Raw genomic sequence first — 17,435 nt, 5'->3', positions numbered from 1 at the left:
CCTCACCTCTGCAAATCTCACAGCACTGCTGGAAGCCAGAAGCTGCTGTTGCATAATTTGATCCATATTGCAAGCAACATGTAACCTGTCCCTGCAATTGCTGTGTATTTCTGTTTCTTATTTTGGTGGATGTTTAGTTGCTTTCACCTTCCTAAGCCTTCATGCCTCTTTCTGTGTTACGCTTAGGTGTGAAGGTCCTTCTAAGGCTGCTTGCAGCCCCTTTTCACACTCTGATGGGAAATTCTCCCTTTTCAGAAGAAGAAGACAACATTTTAGAAGTAGATGCTAAACTAACCATACCTTTGTGTCTCTCTGAGAGACTCTTTTACTGCTGCTAATAATGTCTGTCACATTGGCTGCAGGCAGTGTAGAGGATTGTATCTTCAGGACTGACATGTGACAGTGAATCTTAACTACAGCTGCAAATGCTGTCCCCTGCAGCCACCTCCTTCCTCAGTGCTGGAGGGAGCCACAGAAGGGAAAGGGGGCTGCCCTTGCCCTGCTGTTGTGCAGGATGTGAGTGAAAGCCCACCTCCATTACCAGCTGGAGAGAATCTTGAAGTGTGTGTGACCTGCTGCTGCTGGCAGTCCCCTCTGTGCCCTTCAGCAGGAGACTGAGCCAGCAGTAACACTTTAAACATCTGCAGAATTTGTCCACCAGTCTGAAGCCAGTGGTCATGCAGGCCATTCTGGACTGCTAGGTTTTTTTTTGGTTTGCTGATTGATCTTTTACACAGAATGATATTATTTAAGTATTTATAGCTCTGATAGCACATTAAGCCTCATAGCTCAAATTGTTCAGTGCTGTGGATCTTCCCTCATGGCAAAACCCACAACTGTCAGTCCTGGAGATGTGTAGTCCAAAGTTTTGAAAGAAACTAAGTATCCATTGAGAAAGGAGGTAAAAGCTGTAGATAGATGTTGTACCATCAGTGGAAAGATTCTGAGGGACTTTGATGTGCTTTTTATGTGTAATGCAAAATCTGGGGATCAGCTTCCACACTGGGCTCCTGTGGAGGAACTGATTTCTTTTTTTACAAGTAGCAACAGAATTCTAGTAGAATTTGTACTTAGACAATAAAGAAGGTGTCAGACTGTTGGAGTGCAGAGGCCATCTTTATTTGAACCTCAGATGACCTCATGACTGTGGCCAGTGTTCTTTACAGTCTTTGAAAAAACAGCAAAGATGTTTTTAACTACCACGAGTTAAAGAAATATGGTAATTCCTGGTAGTATCCACCTGAAATTCTTGCTAAGAGAGAATGCTGGGGCTTGGATAGAAGCTGGTGAAAGGAATGCTGACTAGATAGGGAATGCTCTGAGTCTTCCTTGTGCATGTAATATGCACCTTGGACAAAACCACTTTTATTTCAGGTCCCACATAGTAACTGTCAGCACAGTGAACCAGCTGAAGCTGGGAGATGCTCAAGCTAGCTGATTTACAATTATAAGGCCCAGCTTTCTGAGTTCCCTGTATAACTAGTTAATTATTACTTTTAAGAACTGCTGGTTTTATATTTAAATTTGCAAACTTCTAAGTAATTTTTTCTACTACTTGTGGTAGAACACATTCGCTCTCATTTGCATTTGGTTTCAGTAAACCAAAGATCTTGAGGTGGTTAAAAATCCGAAATGGTCTTGGAAATAGAGAATCATTCCATGTTTTAGTGGAAAACCCCACAACACAGCTCATATGTTGAGGTGTCCCAGCTGAAATTTTGCCACAGAAATTCTGCGGTGTCTTGACCATGGGGTGATTCCTGTGAAGGGAACTTTCAGCCTCTCTCTGTAGAGGGTGCCCTGAGGCAGAAGGAAGGCTGAATCACTGGGCCAAACCCAGTCTCTCAGAAATGTTTGAGGAAGTTTGTGACCTTGATCTGTGGGGCTCTTTGTGCACTGGAGCACTCTGCTGTAGTAGAAATTGAAGGACGGGAGGCGAATTATGAAGGAAAAATATTTGACCATATCTCCTTTGCTGCAAGGGGCATGGAAAGATTTGCTCATCAATTTTAGTGTTATAAACATATCTAATCAATCATGTGTTTTATGGATGTGTCTGGGCACTGTCTCAGTGCTTGATTTTCTTTCTGCTTGCAAGAAACCCACAAAAACACATCCCTTGAACTCAGGGTTTTAAATACAATGAAAAATTGTTCAGATTCTGACATACTTCAAAACATTTGTTTTTTAAATTCTGTATAGTTTTTGGAAAAAAATATAAACAACTCCCATGTATCACCTTTATGGAAAATGAAATGGAGCTCTTTCTTCTTTTAGAGATACTATTATCTTTCCAACAAAAAAAAAATTTAAAGGGTTTGAACTTGTGTTTCCCTTGTGTAGCTTGCCTTTTGTACTGTCACCTTAGTAGACAGCTGTAGATCTAATTGTCAGGATATATCTACCCATTCCTTCTTTTTTCTTCATTTGTCCCCATCTGCCATGTCATATTAAATTATCTGGGAGCATTTCTTTCTAGAGTCTTCTTTGCACGCTGGTTAAGGGCAGTGTTAGTTCCTCTTTGTTCATTGTTTCAGGGAAAAATACGAATCACTATAGACTGACTCAAGTTTACACAGGGAAGTGGGAAATTCTCTGTGTTTTTCCCTCCTCAAGAATTCTCTATCAGCTATAAATAGTAACAATGGATATATAGATGGCATCAACAAGTACTGATTACAGTTAATATTTACTGTATTATGATACCAGGGTCAATTTTAGGTAGACCTTTCCACCTAGGTATTTTGTTACAGGTCATCTTGTTGGATCATGCATGGTGGCCAGATTCCATGGATATGGATATGTGCCTAGTTACTCACATGCTTAGTTTTCACCTAGCCAGTACTACTGAGACAAAATGATTTTATAAGAATCAGTACCTTGCATAGAAAGCAAACCAACTTTTCCTGTTGACAAGCTTGTTGTGCATTTTTACATGTTGCATATCTTACTAAATATACCATGTTACATGTATTCCAGGTGAATTTCTTAAAGTTGTATTTTAACAGTTTCAGCAAGTGCTGAGATGGATTATAGCTGTACCAAGATTTGATGGTTAAGAGTGGGCTTCTATGTGTTCAGTAGAAACACTGCTGTACTAATAGTAGCACACGTGTCTGGTTTTAAAATTTTAGTATCAAAGAAGACAGCACTGGCATTGCATTAAAAGTAGCAGTGAATAAAATGGCTTTAACTCCCCCTAAATCTTAAATGTTTAATGGAAGTGGCAGGAGTTAAGTCATGAAGGAAGAAGGTAAAGGTAAATACTGTAAAATGCACAGCAACTGCTAGTCTTAATTTTAAATAAGCATGAAAAGAATCCTGCAAAATTCAGTATAACTTTGATGGTAACAATCAAGTTTACATTTATTTGGAGTCATATACATGAGTAACTCCTGTGAAATAAGCACATTCAATTGTGTGCAATATTGAGACCAGATCTCAGAAGAAACCAAGTAAACTTCTAAGGCTAGGAACTGGTTCTTCCGCTGGGATCTCCACATTTTACCGCCAAAGCCAATGCTGACTTGAGCCTTGGAGTATCTATTCTGTCCTGTCTGGATCTTAGATCATGTCATGTCTTGGTAGTTGGATGGTGCTACTGATTTTGTTTTATAGTGCTGTGTCCTAACAAAGCTAAAATTGCTGTAAATGCTGGTTTTATCCTCTAAGTACAGTTTTTAATTAACATTAATGTGATGTCTGCATTTATCAAATTTGATATTAAGCCTCAAAAATGGCTTGCTGAAGTAGCATGTTGTTCTGTGCTCTGTGTGAGCCTACTACCTTGTGGTAATATGAGAATGGAAATAGATCCTTTTACTTTTGACTGTGTGCTTCTGATTTCATATTCTTTGGGGAACACTTTCCTCTGCAGGTTGGGATTTTTGATTCTGCTAAATTAGCTGTATCAAAGAATCTGTATTTGTCTCCACTAAAAGAACTACTTAATGCCTCATAACATTCACTCATTAAAAGATAATAGAGTATTTCATCATCCTTTGAAAACATCTTTTAATATTTTTCCTATTTCATATTTCTCTTCCAGTGGCATCCTCCCAACAATAAAGAAATATTGCCCTGAAGCTGTTTTTTTTTGCTTTTAGCCAAAACCAGTCTTCTGGAATTTGCTCATGTAGACCATCAACAGGCATGTGTAAGCTGCATGCCATGTTAATGATTTTATATGACCCAAGAGTATTTTGAGCTGTAGAAGCTTTGAAGAGTGTGATTTTATCAAGAAACAAGTCCTTCTTGTTCTGAGAGTGACAGTCAGTTCATTTTCTCTTTTCCTTGTCTTTTTGTGTTCTTAATTGACCAGTCACTCTTTTTTCTGTACTTTTCAGCTGCTTTTTAAAGCTGCTGGGCATTTGAGAGCCTGAAGGCTTTTAGAAGTGCTGGATAGTAAAAACCAGCTCTGGTGTGATATGCCCTCCACTGCATCCTTGGATTATTGCTAGCACATCCACTGTGAAGTACTTTGGAAGTTGTGGCTTTGGAGGTGAAGAAACTCTTCTGTTTTTTAAGAGTCACTTGATAGAGGGTTTAGGTCTACCTCAGGCAGAATCATACTCCTGTTCTCATCTCTACAAATGTTCAATGCTTTCATAAGCTTCCTAAGAGGATAAGAAATAAGAGGTGGTAATGAAAAAAGGTTCAAGTTTCCTGTAAGAGAACTGCCTCTGATGCAGTGTTCCCCAAACTGGTCCAAGACACCTTTCCATCTCAGCATGTTGCAGCAGGATGTGCTGATTTCTGCATTTCTGTGAAAAAATATTCTTTCATCACTCTCAGAACCTGCAGTATGGAACTGCTTCTGATCCCAGTTTTGCTTCCTGTTCACAGACCTCCTCTCTGGGTGCAGGGAGAGTGGTCCCAGTCCTACTTCTCACAGAGGGAAGACCACAGCATGAATATAAATAAGTGGCTTTTGCCACGAGTGTGAAAGGTTGTTGTAACGGTTGAAGAGACCAAACCAAATTTTCTCTCTATTCTTTACCCTTCCAAACTCCATTTTCTCCCTAGCATGGTTGCTAAGGAAGAGCAGAGGAAGCTGCCTGCATTTTAATAGCAGCCCTTGCTGCTTCAGTAGAGAAAAGACATAGTGGATTGTGAGATAGTCTCAAACAGTAAAGAAATAAACTCCTGCTTAACTCTCCCTTTGTGTAGACTTGCTTCAAGCTATTCTTTAAAATGCATTGACATGAACAGAACCTTATGGCTGCTGCTCCCAACAGCAGTGGAATGCTTGCAAATTGTGAGGATCAACAGTGTGTCTGCTGCTTCTCCTTCACCCCACAGAGGGACATGAATTTTTGGCATCCCCTTCCCAGGGTAGCAAACTGTCATATAATCCCTGCAGTTTGGGTGTCATTTACAGTCTGCTTCACTTAAATGCTTCTCTGTTAACTGCACAGTCTGCTTAAATGCAAAGCCAGCATGTATTCCCCATCAGCAGTGGGGAATAAAATGGATTTAGTGGATTAAAATGCTGTTAGGCTCAGAAAATTGCCTTTAAAAAAGGCCCAAAAAGTTTGCTTTTCTTTGTTGGTAACCCCCATTCTAGCACGTTCTGTGTGGTGCGGGGTATGTTGTCAACAGCATCAGAAAGATGCAGCTCTAAAACAGAAAAAGTAATCCACCTCAGTAATTTAAGATTGAAAATTAATTTTACCGTTGTATTCTCACTCACTGATCACAAACTATCACAGCTGGTTTTTTCCTTACACCTTCTTGTGGACCCTCCACGTAGTTTGCTACACTAACAGCCCTTGGCTGCTTCTGCACTGAAAGGTGTGTTGCAACTGGAGTTTTACAGATGCTGCCCTTGCTGGTGAATCTAATCTGGCTTCCTGCTGAAGCATGAAAAAATCTAATGCAAGTCAGCATTTGTTTTGTAAGCTGGCACAGCTGAAAAATGCTCAGAGACCATTTTTTGGTGTGAGGGAAAGGTTTTCTTACCACATCTCCAAGGGACTGAATTCAGTAGGATATAGCTTCCACAGAAAGAACAGCTGGTGTGCTGCATATTCAAAAGCTGACTTTGGCATTTGCTTCTGGTTAAATGTGACTATTTAATCAGAAAGTAGGAAAAAAATTCTCACCTTAGTGTAATTAGAAGGGCGGCTGGCTGAGTTGTAAGTGGAAAGGTGGCTTCATCCTTCAGAGCAGTGGTTACATGGCACTGTGATATTTGAGGTAGAGGCCCCAGTTCTGCACAAACAGCTGTGCCAGTTTTGTTCAGCAAATACTCTGTGTCATCAGAGTAGTCTTTTATTGTTGCATATTATAATTAAGTTGCTTGCATATGGTGTTATACAAATTGGACTGAAAAATTGGAAAGATACGTGGGCTGCAAATGGTAGCCTAGAGCCACATCTCCTCAGTCCATAGTCTCTGACTCTCACAAAGGAAACCTGGTCACACCTGCTCAGTGCTAGGCCAGTGAAAATTCTCCTGAAATTCCTTTGACACTACAGGAAGGTAGAGGTGTTCAACTAACTGGCAAGTTCCTATTGCAGCTCATGCTGTATTAGTGCTTCCTGGTGAGTTAAGAGGATGCTGTAGCCACTCAGTGCTTTCACAATGGGCTCTCCAGAGGTGCTGAACAATGTACAAATAAATGAGCATTAAATTGCTTTTTACTGTCTTTACTTACGCTTGCACTTTCCTGGACTTAGATAATGAAGTTGGGCTAATTTCACTTGTTCCTCAGTAGTTTTGCTTCCTGATCACATGGTCTATTTATTGCGTTGCAAGGATGAATTCTTCTGTCAGGCAGACTGCTTTCGCTGAATTTACAAAAGTGATCAATCACGTCTGTGAGCACACAGCCTTTCTTGTTAACACTCAGTTTGTGTCTTGCACTCTCCCATTTTGCATGGGTATCCCAGCCCAAATTCCAGGGAGTTCTGCCTCCTTCAGTCCCTCTACAGGGCTTCCTTTGGCTCTAGCAGCCTTCCTTCCTTCCTGATCTGCACCGCTGCTCATGCTGTCCCAGGTGTAATGCACCATATGGCTGTGCTTAATCATTACCTTGGTTGGGTGACCTTAAGTATCGCTTGGGATTCCTGGCAGGAAAGGTTCTGCAGAAATGTGAGCTCAGAGTCCCTTTGGTAGTAAGTCTGTGTTCAATGTAACGTGCACAAGGTCTCACCACAAGCTGCAGCTCACAGCCGTGCGCTTCTTCTTGCTAGTTTTTAAAAACAGGAAATACAGGGTATTTTATTAATTTCTTGTCACACACCTGTCCTGGTATATGAGACAGTCTTTGAAAAGAGATTTGAAGTTTATTTTTCTCTGTTGAAATGCTGAGATGCAGAATCTGCAGTCTAGTTTCTGCAGTAGTTCTAGTCACACTACTTAATGAAATGATTTAGAAATAGAAGGGCAGGCATGCTCTGTGGATTTAGGTAGTGAGCTGCAAAAAACAACTTAGCTCATCATAGATATTTGTTCTTGCTTCTGCTTACTACTAATGCACCCCTGAACTACCACTAGAGTTGGAGCTATCCTGAAAGTGCCCCTATGGGTACAAGCTCTTTATATTAATTATATACTGTTAAATCTGAGCTGCCACCAGCTGTGAGTAGCTGGTCCTGGAATATACCTGTGGGTTCCTTGTTGAGAAAGTTCTGTGCTAAGACAAACACAAAATGATCATGACTTGCTGTACTTACTAATAGGGTGACTCTGTTGGTAGTAGCTGTATCACACTATTATTTGGCGTTTAATACATCTCCCACCATTGCAGTTCTCCCCTTCCCTTCTTAAACTGCTGGCAGTGGTCCTCCATCCTAGCCCCCAGATTTCTCTGGAATGTTTTACTAATTCTTGGAATGGTCCATTAGTGATATGAAAACACTGTTCAAAATTTAATTGGGAACATTTCATACTTGTGAAATAAGTTATGCCCGCCTTTGAGTGGGAAAATCTGACAGGGATACAAATCCCACAAAATATTACATATAGTAGAAGGGCACCAATTTGGAACTTATTTTCTGGCCAGCAGTTATACACTGCTCTTTGTATGACCTGATTTATTCTTAATTTGAAAATTAATTTACAGGTTAAGTACAGGGATAAAGGAAACAGAACATTGTCCATTAGTTACTGAAAGACTTACACTTCATTCTGTCCTAGAGCAGCTTTGTATTTCTCTGGTCGTTCTAGACCTTTGGCTGAGCTCCATGTACAACAGCCTTGGACTGGTGCATGGGACATCTGTTAATCTATATATAGGATTCACACACTTGAACATGTAAACAGGTGATCTCCTAAATATATGAAATGGCATTGGGAACTCCAAGTACTTAGTTAAGCCAAAATGTATTTAGGAGTGAACTGAAATAATCCTTTTTGCCCTCCTCCCTGCCAAAAATAATCTGTATTGGGAAAAAAAGTACTTTATGGCTGATTATAACTTGTGCTTAATACGTATGTATATACATTCGCAAATCCTAGGAATTACTTAGTGCTTATAAAAAGGGTCCTGAAAATTACTTTTTTTCCCCTGTTCTTCAGTTTGGGTCTCTTGACAGTTGGTAGTTTCTTACTGTGAAGGGACATAGGGTTTAAAAATAAAAGGTGCATATAATGGGTGGAGAAAACAGGTAGTAGATGGTAACTAATACAGAAATAAGATATCTTTAGAAAATTTGTAAGGGAGGCTGCAGTCAGGAGGGGAATTTAAAGTCATTTGATGAGGTTTCTAGCAGTCTGACTGAGAGTAATTTTTAATAAATATGGGAAGAGCAGGGGGACTTCAGAAGAGCAAAAGACCGAGAGTGTTTTGCATCACTGCTGACAAAGGATGAGTGAGTAAAGAATGGCTCATCTGCTGTCAGTTCCAGGAAAAAAAAGATGGAAAATTTGATCAAGAATTCAGGTGGTATAAGAATAGCAGTATAATCACACTGATCAGCTTTTCAGTTTGTGAAATCAGGTCTGCTCAAATGTGACTCTGTCATTTGGATAAGTGAAATGTGATTGCTAGGGGTTTTGTCTAGGTGCAACAGGTTTTTATACATCTTTAACTTAGTAGCACAGTGTATTTTAATTTTAGGAAGTATATTTGAATTTAATGAAGTACTGCTTAATTGGATTAAGAACTGGTTGTAGTCATAGAAAGCAGAAAAGTATTTCTGGTTGAGCTCAACCTGGTGCAGTCTGGAAACAGATGCAAGAGGCTGTAACAGTGTGGACAGAACAAATACTAGTGGAGGAATAAATCGTGACATTAAAAAAAAAAAGTTTAGATCATTTAGGCAAACTGAGACATTTGAGCAAAATGCACATTAATATGGGTGACAATACAGATGTGCACCCAGGAGCAAGAAATGCCAGCCACACCTGTGTGGGGAGGTTTTAGCTGAAAATCCCTGGCTGGGAGGTGAAAGGGAAACAGTAGGTGTGGTTAGAAATGTGAGGGAAGGTAGATGGTTGTAGCAAGTAAGTGGCAGAAAGAGCGAACATACCTTACTAGATGTGTAAACAGAGACAGGAGTAATAATGAGATTGTCTGCTGGGGAGGTGGGCCTGCTGCTATGGGTTGTGCCTTGCCAGTATACATTTAGTAAGATGTGCTAATTTAGGGTATGGATATGTGGGCTCAGTAGGGGAAGTAAGTCCATGCACTGAGAGATTCAATGGGCCGCTCCTAATGGGGCAGAAATCACTTAGTGGCAGTGTGCTGTTGGAAGAATGAAGTCCAGTTCCCACCTTCAGTGCTGGCAAATACCAGGGCTCCAGGTTGTTCCACGCAGCTCCTGGCTATGTGGTCATCCTCTTCAACTCACTCCTGTAAGAACTGGTGCCTGTTTTGACTGGGCTGTGGTCTCTGTCCGTGAGTCCAGCCACCAGTCAGGGGGATGTGAGAGGTGATGGGCAGAGTGAGAGGTTTGACACTGTCTCTCTCAGCAAGCTGTCAGATCAAGTGCCAGGTGTTAGATCAAGATTTGGGTTTGATAACCTCAAAAGGAGCCCAGCAAATGAGAAGCTCTGTGAGCAGGCTGCCTGTGAGCTGTGCTAGCCCTCACACTAGCACAGAAGTTGAAGTGCGATCTCATGCTGGGTGGGAGGAAGAGTCTAGAGCTACCACTTCTGTTTGCAGTTTCACAGCCAAATGAAGGGCCTGTTCCTTCCCCTCTCTGTTCCCTCCTCCTCCTTCTGGCTCTTGGCTGATCCCACACAGAATTACCATGGTGCTCTGTACATCCTCCTCCCCTCTCTCACTTCCATGTACTAAAAGAAAGTAGTTTCCTGCCCAGGATGCATATATGAAGAAATCATAGTTTGTCTTGAGAAACAGAAGAGAGATAACTTGTTTGCACACTGTGTGCACAGAGGTATTTCCACTGGTAGGAGGTACTCCTCTCACTGTCATAAACAGTTTCAGAGAAAGGTACATCAGGAGTCAATGGATGTGGAAGCCAGAAAAATCCAAGAAGAAAATTAAATGTGATTTAAGTGAGGGTGATTAGGTGCTATGGAAACAACCACAGAAAGGAAGAGATGGATCTCTTTTTTTTATACATATGAAGACCAGAACCCGTATTGGAAGATGTATCTTAGTGAAATGCCAGCTGCAGATAGGAGGTTGAAAAAAACGGGTAAAATGTGGTGATGTCTGTAAGTAGACAAAGTGGCATCTTCTTAAATTTTTTGATCTCTAGTTTAGGGAGTGTACAGTGCAAATTTGGATATAATGTATGAAATTACTGTACTGGACAAACAAAGTACTTAAGAAAGGAGACATAAGGATTATAATGAGATTGCTGTAGAGTAGTTTTGCTCTGTAGTGGTTCCACAACATTCGTGTGGACTTTCATTATGTGGGCTATAAAAAAGGCATAAGAGAAATTCAAATTAAAACAGGGGAGATGAGATGCATTGCCATTCATTTTATAATGTTTTACATTGAGCATGCTTAGGAGTTTGGGCTTGATTGCAAATGGGATTCAGTGATACTCAGGATGTCCTATTTTGAGATGTGTGTCACATTCATGTGAGTTTTTTCTTCAGTTTTGAAAGGTTGCTTTCATATGGAAGGTGTCCTTGACTGTAAGAAGAATCTAGAATGTTGCTTTGATTGTACAGTTTAAAGGGAAGCTGCTCTTATAATCTAAATGTTGAAATTATTACTATTCCAGGGATTTGCACTAAAAAAACCTTCAGCTAATTGCATTTCACACAGGTCATGAATATGTTCTGTTATGCTAAAATAAATAGGCAAAATTCTAGTGATAAGGGGATTCCTTTTGTAGTGGAAGGACACTTCTAGATGTATCCACAGTATTTCACTTTCACAAGACATTTCTGAAGGTGAATTTCTGAGCTGAGGAAGGAAATCAGCCTTGTAATTTAGAGTAACGACCAACAATTTTGACATATCGTTTAATCTGCACACAGTAATTAGAGTTTTCAGGAGTCATTAGCAGCTGGGGTGTCACTCCGTGTTTATTGGAGGACTGTCAGCTGGTGTTTCTCTTTGTTTGTTTTTTAATATTAATGGTTTGGAAAGCAGTTGGTGCTCTAGAAAGAACTGAGAAACAGGCCTGGCTTTGTGGATTTTTATCACCCTGCCAAGACCTGCGCAACTTCCTCTCCCACTGGCTGCAGCAGCCTACGGAAACCTGACTGCTGGGGGCCACTTCTGCAATTGCAGCAGGGCAGGGCAGCAGGGTGGGAGGGGGGGTCTTTTCCTTCTTCTGCTCACCAGTGCCTTGGCATCCAAAGAAGAAAACAAGATGCATTTGAAAATGTCTCTTCAGTTGTTTCTCGCACTGATGGGTTTCCTTCTTTCCCTTCTCTCTGCTGTGCAGTGCTGCAGTTGAAGCTCCAGCAGCGACGCACGCGGGAGGAGTTGGTGAGCCAAGGGATCATGCCGCGTAAGTACCACTTCAGTTCTTTGCCCTGCTGGTTTTATGCGTGTTTTTTGGTGGGGAATGGGCCCCATATGATTCAAAAGGTCAGGTTCTCTGCTTCTGCATGGAAAACATCATCTGTAGGAGCCCCACCCTGTCCCACCCAGCCTGGTCCTTCTGAAGTGTTGGTGCCACCTCCGCTACTGAGGAAGAGAGCTGTGGCTGCAAGTGTAACTGTACTGCAGAACGAGGCTTGTGTTTCATCTCAGTGCACAGTCTTCTGGAGAACATACTATGTCAGAAGTGCCTTAGATACTTGACCCATGCCTGTAATCACTCTTTTAACAGGCTTCCTGCCTCTGCAGTTTCTGTTTTTACAGTGTGGCAGCTCCCCAGACCTCTGAGGCACTTGTAGCTTTCCATAAACTGACCAAAACCAGGCATAGTGTACAAGATGTTAACCAACAAGGGACCCTCTTTTATGTTTGTAGCTAGAAAACAGCTAGAATGAGCTCTATGGGCATCAGTCATTGCCCTTCTTGCAGGGAAAGGCAAAATCTGTGCAGACAGAGAACATGTACTTTCCTGGGTAAACAGGATCTACCCTAAAGCCAAGCTTTCAGTGTCAGATCAGTGTTGGACAAAGTATTTTTCTGTTTTGCTCCCCTCCTTCCCCCAAAAATGCAAACAAGGCGACAAATAAGTTTTGTCATGCTTTGGTACCTCTGAGCTAGATGGTAGACTTAGAGGTAACAAATTGAAGCAAGACCACACAGCAAATGTATTATTTTTGAGGTCCTCTCAGTTTCACGCTGTAGTAAAATGCAGTAGATCAGATATGTATTTTCTTCTTTCAAAAGCTTTGCTGCTGCCCTGTTTCAGAAGCTTTACTTGAAGATGGTGTAGTAATGAGGATTTTCTCACTTCTGTTTCTGGGATGCACACTGTAATATGACACAGTGCTGTGACTTAGACTTTGCTGAGGGCTGAAGGTTAGACTGTCAGCTCTCTGTCTGAATGAAGAGAACCTGTCAGCAGCACTCTGTCAGCTGAAGTGGCTTGCAGGATGGCAGTAATGTTCTTTAAGAGGTTTCTGGGACCCCTGCTTAGAATTGTGTTACCAAGGCAAAAAGAAAAGATTGTCCTGTCTGGATATATCATACCTGTTGTCTATTTTTTAATCTGAGGAGCTTGTATACAAGCTTCTACAGAATACACCTACTTGCTTTTGGATGAAAGACTAGTGTCCCAGTGACTGCCTTTTTACTAATGCTTCTCAGAAGAAAGTGTTCCTGACTTCTTTGTGGTGTCCTGCTTTAGGTGGATGTGTATGCAAATACTTTATTAACTTATGTTCAGTACTGGCTTTCTTCAAAGTGTGCCTGGCCAAACTTGTGATTCCTGAGAGGGGTCTGTTTTCCAGGCCTTTTGAAAATGAGGCCCTTGCAAGTAATTCAAGTATGGCATCCAGAATAATTAGTGAGTCTTAGATTTATTTAAAACATAGTGTAAATTGCTAGTCTTTGCAGATTTGTGCCCTTCATTGCTTCATTTATATCTCTTACATGTGAATTTTGTGATGGACCAAAGAAAAACGCTTTGTGAAAATACTGGCACCACATTAAAAGGTCCTTTCTGCAGTGGAGAAAACCCACTTTACACATCTGTTCTAAACATGATTTGAAATTGGTTTCTCCCAAGTGATGGTATCATTTACCCATACCTGCCAGCTGGAAATAACCACACATAGGGAAATGTTTAAAATGCAATTTGCCTGGGCAGTTTTTGAAGAGAAGATCAGATGTGAGATAAATTGTGATACGTAAAGAAAAAAAAAAATTTCCATTTTTAACTTGAGAATTACAGAGGATGACTAGGGGCCATGTTCCTCCAGAAGGCATCTCAGCACCATGACAGCTCTACATCTACTTTCAGGAGTTCCAGAATAGACTTTTTTTACTGCTGGGAATATGCAAGTATCCTGTATTCCTTCTTCCTTACTTCTGTCTGGCCTGTACCTCTTGTCTGTGAAAACACTGAGGTACTTAATCTTGTTCTGCTGTCATCTGCTGCTGGACATGGCTGTGCTGGACTTGTGTGTCTTTCTTGAGTTTGTTAGCCAGGAACCAAGCCCCACACAGTCCTTCATGATGATTCAACAAAAGTATAAAAGTTGGAATCCAGAGGATGCTTTGATGCTGAACTAAAAGATCTGGAGTGCTTTTTCCATGTCAGTTTCTGGTTGGCTTATTTTCTTTCCTTTATTTTCCATCTGGAGAGTCTTAACACTCTTGAGAGAACTGTGATGGTTGCAGTTCTATCTGCATTACAGCTTGTATCAGGAATGTGTTTTTGAAGGGAAGCCCCTGATTGCACCTGCCTGCTGTGCCTTGCTTTGCACCATAAAATGAAGTTTGAGAGCAGGATTAAATTGGAATGAAAGTAAAGTGGAAAATATTCTGCCTAGAGCTAATATGCATTCAGCCCATGGGAGCAGACTACAGCTCGTCTGGCACCACACCTCCGATGCACCTTCACATCCAGAGTGGGGATGTCACTTCCTCAGCATCGACTGGTTTCTGTTTTGCTCTTACTGTGCTTTCCTCTGTGTTCCTTTGGATTAGCCTGTGATACAAATCAGCTCCTGTACAGCTTGAGGCAAACAGCCATGGAAATATCCCTGAGCCAAGTGTGGGAGAAGTGAAAGGTTTTGTTTTACATTACAAGCTATGGTACTGTGCAAACTCCCCTTGGGTACCTTTGGTTCTCCTGACTGAATCTAAACCCCACATAAAATTTATTCTGCAAATTGGTGCCCTAAAAGAGAAATTTCATTGCAGACTTCCATCAGCACAAGGTTTTTGGACGCTGTAAATATGAGGAGTGGGAGATGACACGTTTGTGTCACCCTTAAGTGAGAGTGAGAGTCACGCTACTCCTGCTGTGCTTGTTCATAACAGAGCTGTGAATTGCTTACTTTGTCCCATGTGGAATTTTGTTTATATGATAGAGTGGAAAGGCAAATGTTTCAACATTTTTTTACCAAGTACACTTAATCTCACTTAACCTTCCCAACCCACCAGCCACCTACAGTGGGGCTTTGCTCCTCTGAAAGATGAGTGTATTGTAGTAAGAAATAAAGCATTTACAGGCAGTGAAAGAGGATTCAAAATAATTGCATTTTGTGCTTCATTAATTCTTCTTGCTTTCTGTTACCATTTTGTGTAACCTTTTACTAGTAGCAGGATTCATTAGTTCAAGATTAAAATTCTCAATTGCCCTTAGAAAAATGGTGGGAAGCAGGTCTTTACATGCAGCTGACATATCTGTGATCTGAGTTAGAATGACAGTATCTTGAAAAAAGGAGAGCTGGATTTTTATGTTTATTCAGGTTTTGGCCTATTTTCTAACAGTGCAAATAGACAAGCCTTTTTGCTATTTGCATTTTTTTTGTAGCTGTGCAGAGATGATTTTCATCTTCTTGTCCTCATAAAATACAAGTTATACAAAATCTGCTGTCTGTGCTCAACTCTTTGAACTCTGTTGTGCTGTAGAAGAACAGTCAGATGTTGTCATTTTTTAGTATCAAATTTAAAGGTTATGGCTATTGCAAGGTTTTTGGGGGGAATATCAAACACCCCATTTTTCACTCTTGAAGACTGTTTAAAACAGTAGCTAATGCACATCTGAGTAGAAAGTTATGTGGAAAGTATCTTCAACTAAAACAGAAAAAATTTTTAGTGGAAAGACATTTGGCAAATGTAGCAATACTCTGTTATGCAAAATATGTGGCTCTTTTTTTCTTTTGCAAGATTTAAAGCTTCACATGCCATTAGTTTTATCCATTGGGATTGTGGTCTTTGGCTTCTGGCTGCAAACACTAAACACAGGAAAGAATGCAAGGTTGTCATATGGCACAATCCTGCAGGAAAGCTGTTTTGACCATCACATCTATCCAAGCAGGCGGAGCAGAAGTAGATAATTTCTGGGAATGTGCCTTGTGTTTCTCTGTAGTGCTGTGTGAGTCTCTGAAAAATGACACAGGCGTGCTTTGAAAAGGGCATTGCCTGCACTGGAAGCTGGAAGGAGGCTGCTGTACAGGCTGAGAATTTCCAGGAGCTTCTTTTTCACTTCAGTGTATCTGATACTTGCCAGTTTTTGTGCCCACATCCAACTCCTCTGTATGTTTGTGTTCTGGGATGCAGAACACGTGGCTGTGTGTAGATCCAAAGAGGATGGAATTTGTGCATGGAGGTTCCAACTGGGGGGGCTTTAACAGGTTCTGAGGTGTTTCCATGCCCTAGGTCTGTGCTACCAACACTCTGATGCACTTTCTGCTGGGACGTGCAGCCTGCTGGATGTGGAGCTTATTTCAGAGTACAAGAGTGTATTTTATCCTCAGACTCCTTGAGGGGAGCGTGCCATGGTTCAATTCCAACATGGCACATGGTTGGAAATTACTGTAATACAGCAGGCAGTCTAATGATTATCATCTCATTAGGCCTTCCATATCACTTGCTGCATTTTTTATTAGCAATAGGGTTAGTGGACAGAATATTTGTTATAAAACTAAAATGCAGTATTTGCTTTTTTGGGAGTCTGTGAGACATTGCTTAGAATGATTTTTGAAGGAATTACTATTTACTGGAGACAGCTGGTGATTTAAGAGTACAGAACACAGGTTATGCTTTGGCATATCAGCGTTGATCATCATCTAGACAAAGTTTGTAGTAGCTGGTCTTCTGCATCCAGCACAGCTACCATCACAAAAACCTAAGGATCTGTGAGATACTGAATTTGGGAAGCAAACTGCTTGCCACATGTGAATTTCTAAGGTTAAATCATGTCTCTAGACTTCAACATCTCAACCCCAAGATTTGGCCATACATCCACACTTGTGTTTGTGTAGGGTGGCTAAAAATGCGATTTCTGCTTTAGCCTTTACCTGATAGTCTAACCACTTCTAGTTTAGAAAAAATAATTTTTTCAATACTTGAAAATTATGCACTTCTAGCTTTATTGCTGCATGGCTCTCTAATTATTATTGACGGTAATATTTTCTTATTTATTCTTATTTCTAATTATAAATCTTGTTGATTTAGTGTGTGTATGCTAATTGAACCTTTGGTGTGTCAACCTTTGGTTCCTGTTACATACAATAGCTACTGTAGAACATACTAAATGTCAGAAATAAAACAAAAACAAAAAAAAGTTTTATAAATTGGTTTTAAAACTTATAAAAGTTTTAAAACTTTTATAAGTTTTATAAAAGTTTTATAAAACTTATAAAAGTTTTATAAGTTTATAAAAGTTTTATAAACTGTTAATTGGGAAGTAGGAGCATCTTTCTGTGTTTGTCAGAGAAAGGAGAGGCAGCAAGCTGTTGGAACATGACAGTAACCTACAGGTGCAGTACAGCTGCCATCATGATGGTGACTTCAGGGGCAATCCTTCCTGCCTCAGATATATTTTGTCTTCTCCATAAGGGCCAGGATAGATGGATTGCTGTACCTGGGTGGAGTTCTACTGGCTTGGAACTGTTGCAGTGTGGCCACAATCCGACATTTCAAG

The 17,435-nt window shown here is 40.7% G+C and overlaps 1 protein-coding gene across 1 annotated transcript in view; it reads left to right on the top strand.

The window, feature by feature from the left end:
* Window positions 1–17,435, top strand: part of MRTFA (myocardin related transcription factor A) — a 65,922-nt gene that overhangs the window by 26,907 nt on the left and 21,580 nt on the right. The window contains exon 2 of the mRNA XM_059846497.1: window positions 11,823–11,888. Within this exon, the coding sequence (XP_059702480.1) occupies window positions 11,823–11,888 (66 nt within the window). The remainder of the gene's footprint in view (window positions 1–11,822; window positions 11,889–17,435) is intronic.

This window comes from Haemorhous mexicanus, chromosome 5 (assembly GCF_027477595.1).
Source record: "Haemorhous mexicanus isolate bHaeMex1 chromosome 5, bHaeMex1.pri, whole genome shotgun sequence".
Classification (NCBI taxonomy): Eukaryota; Metazoa; Chordata; class Aves; order Passeriformes; family Fringillidae; genus Haemorhous; species Haemorhous mexicanus.
The sequence above is the reverse complement of the archived record's forward strand: the minus strand, read 5'-3'. Positions and strand labels throughout refer to the sequence as shown.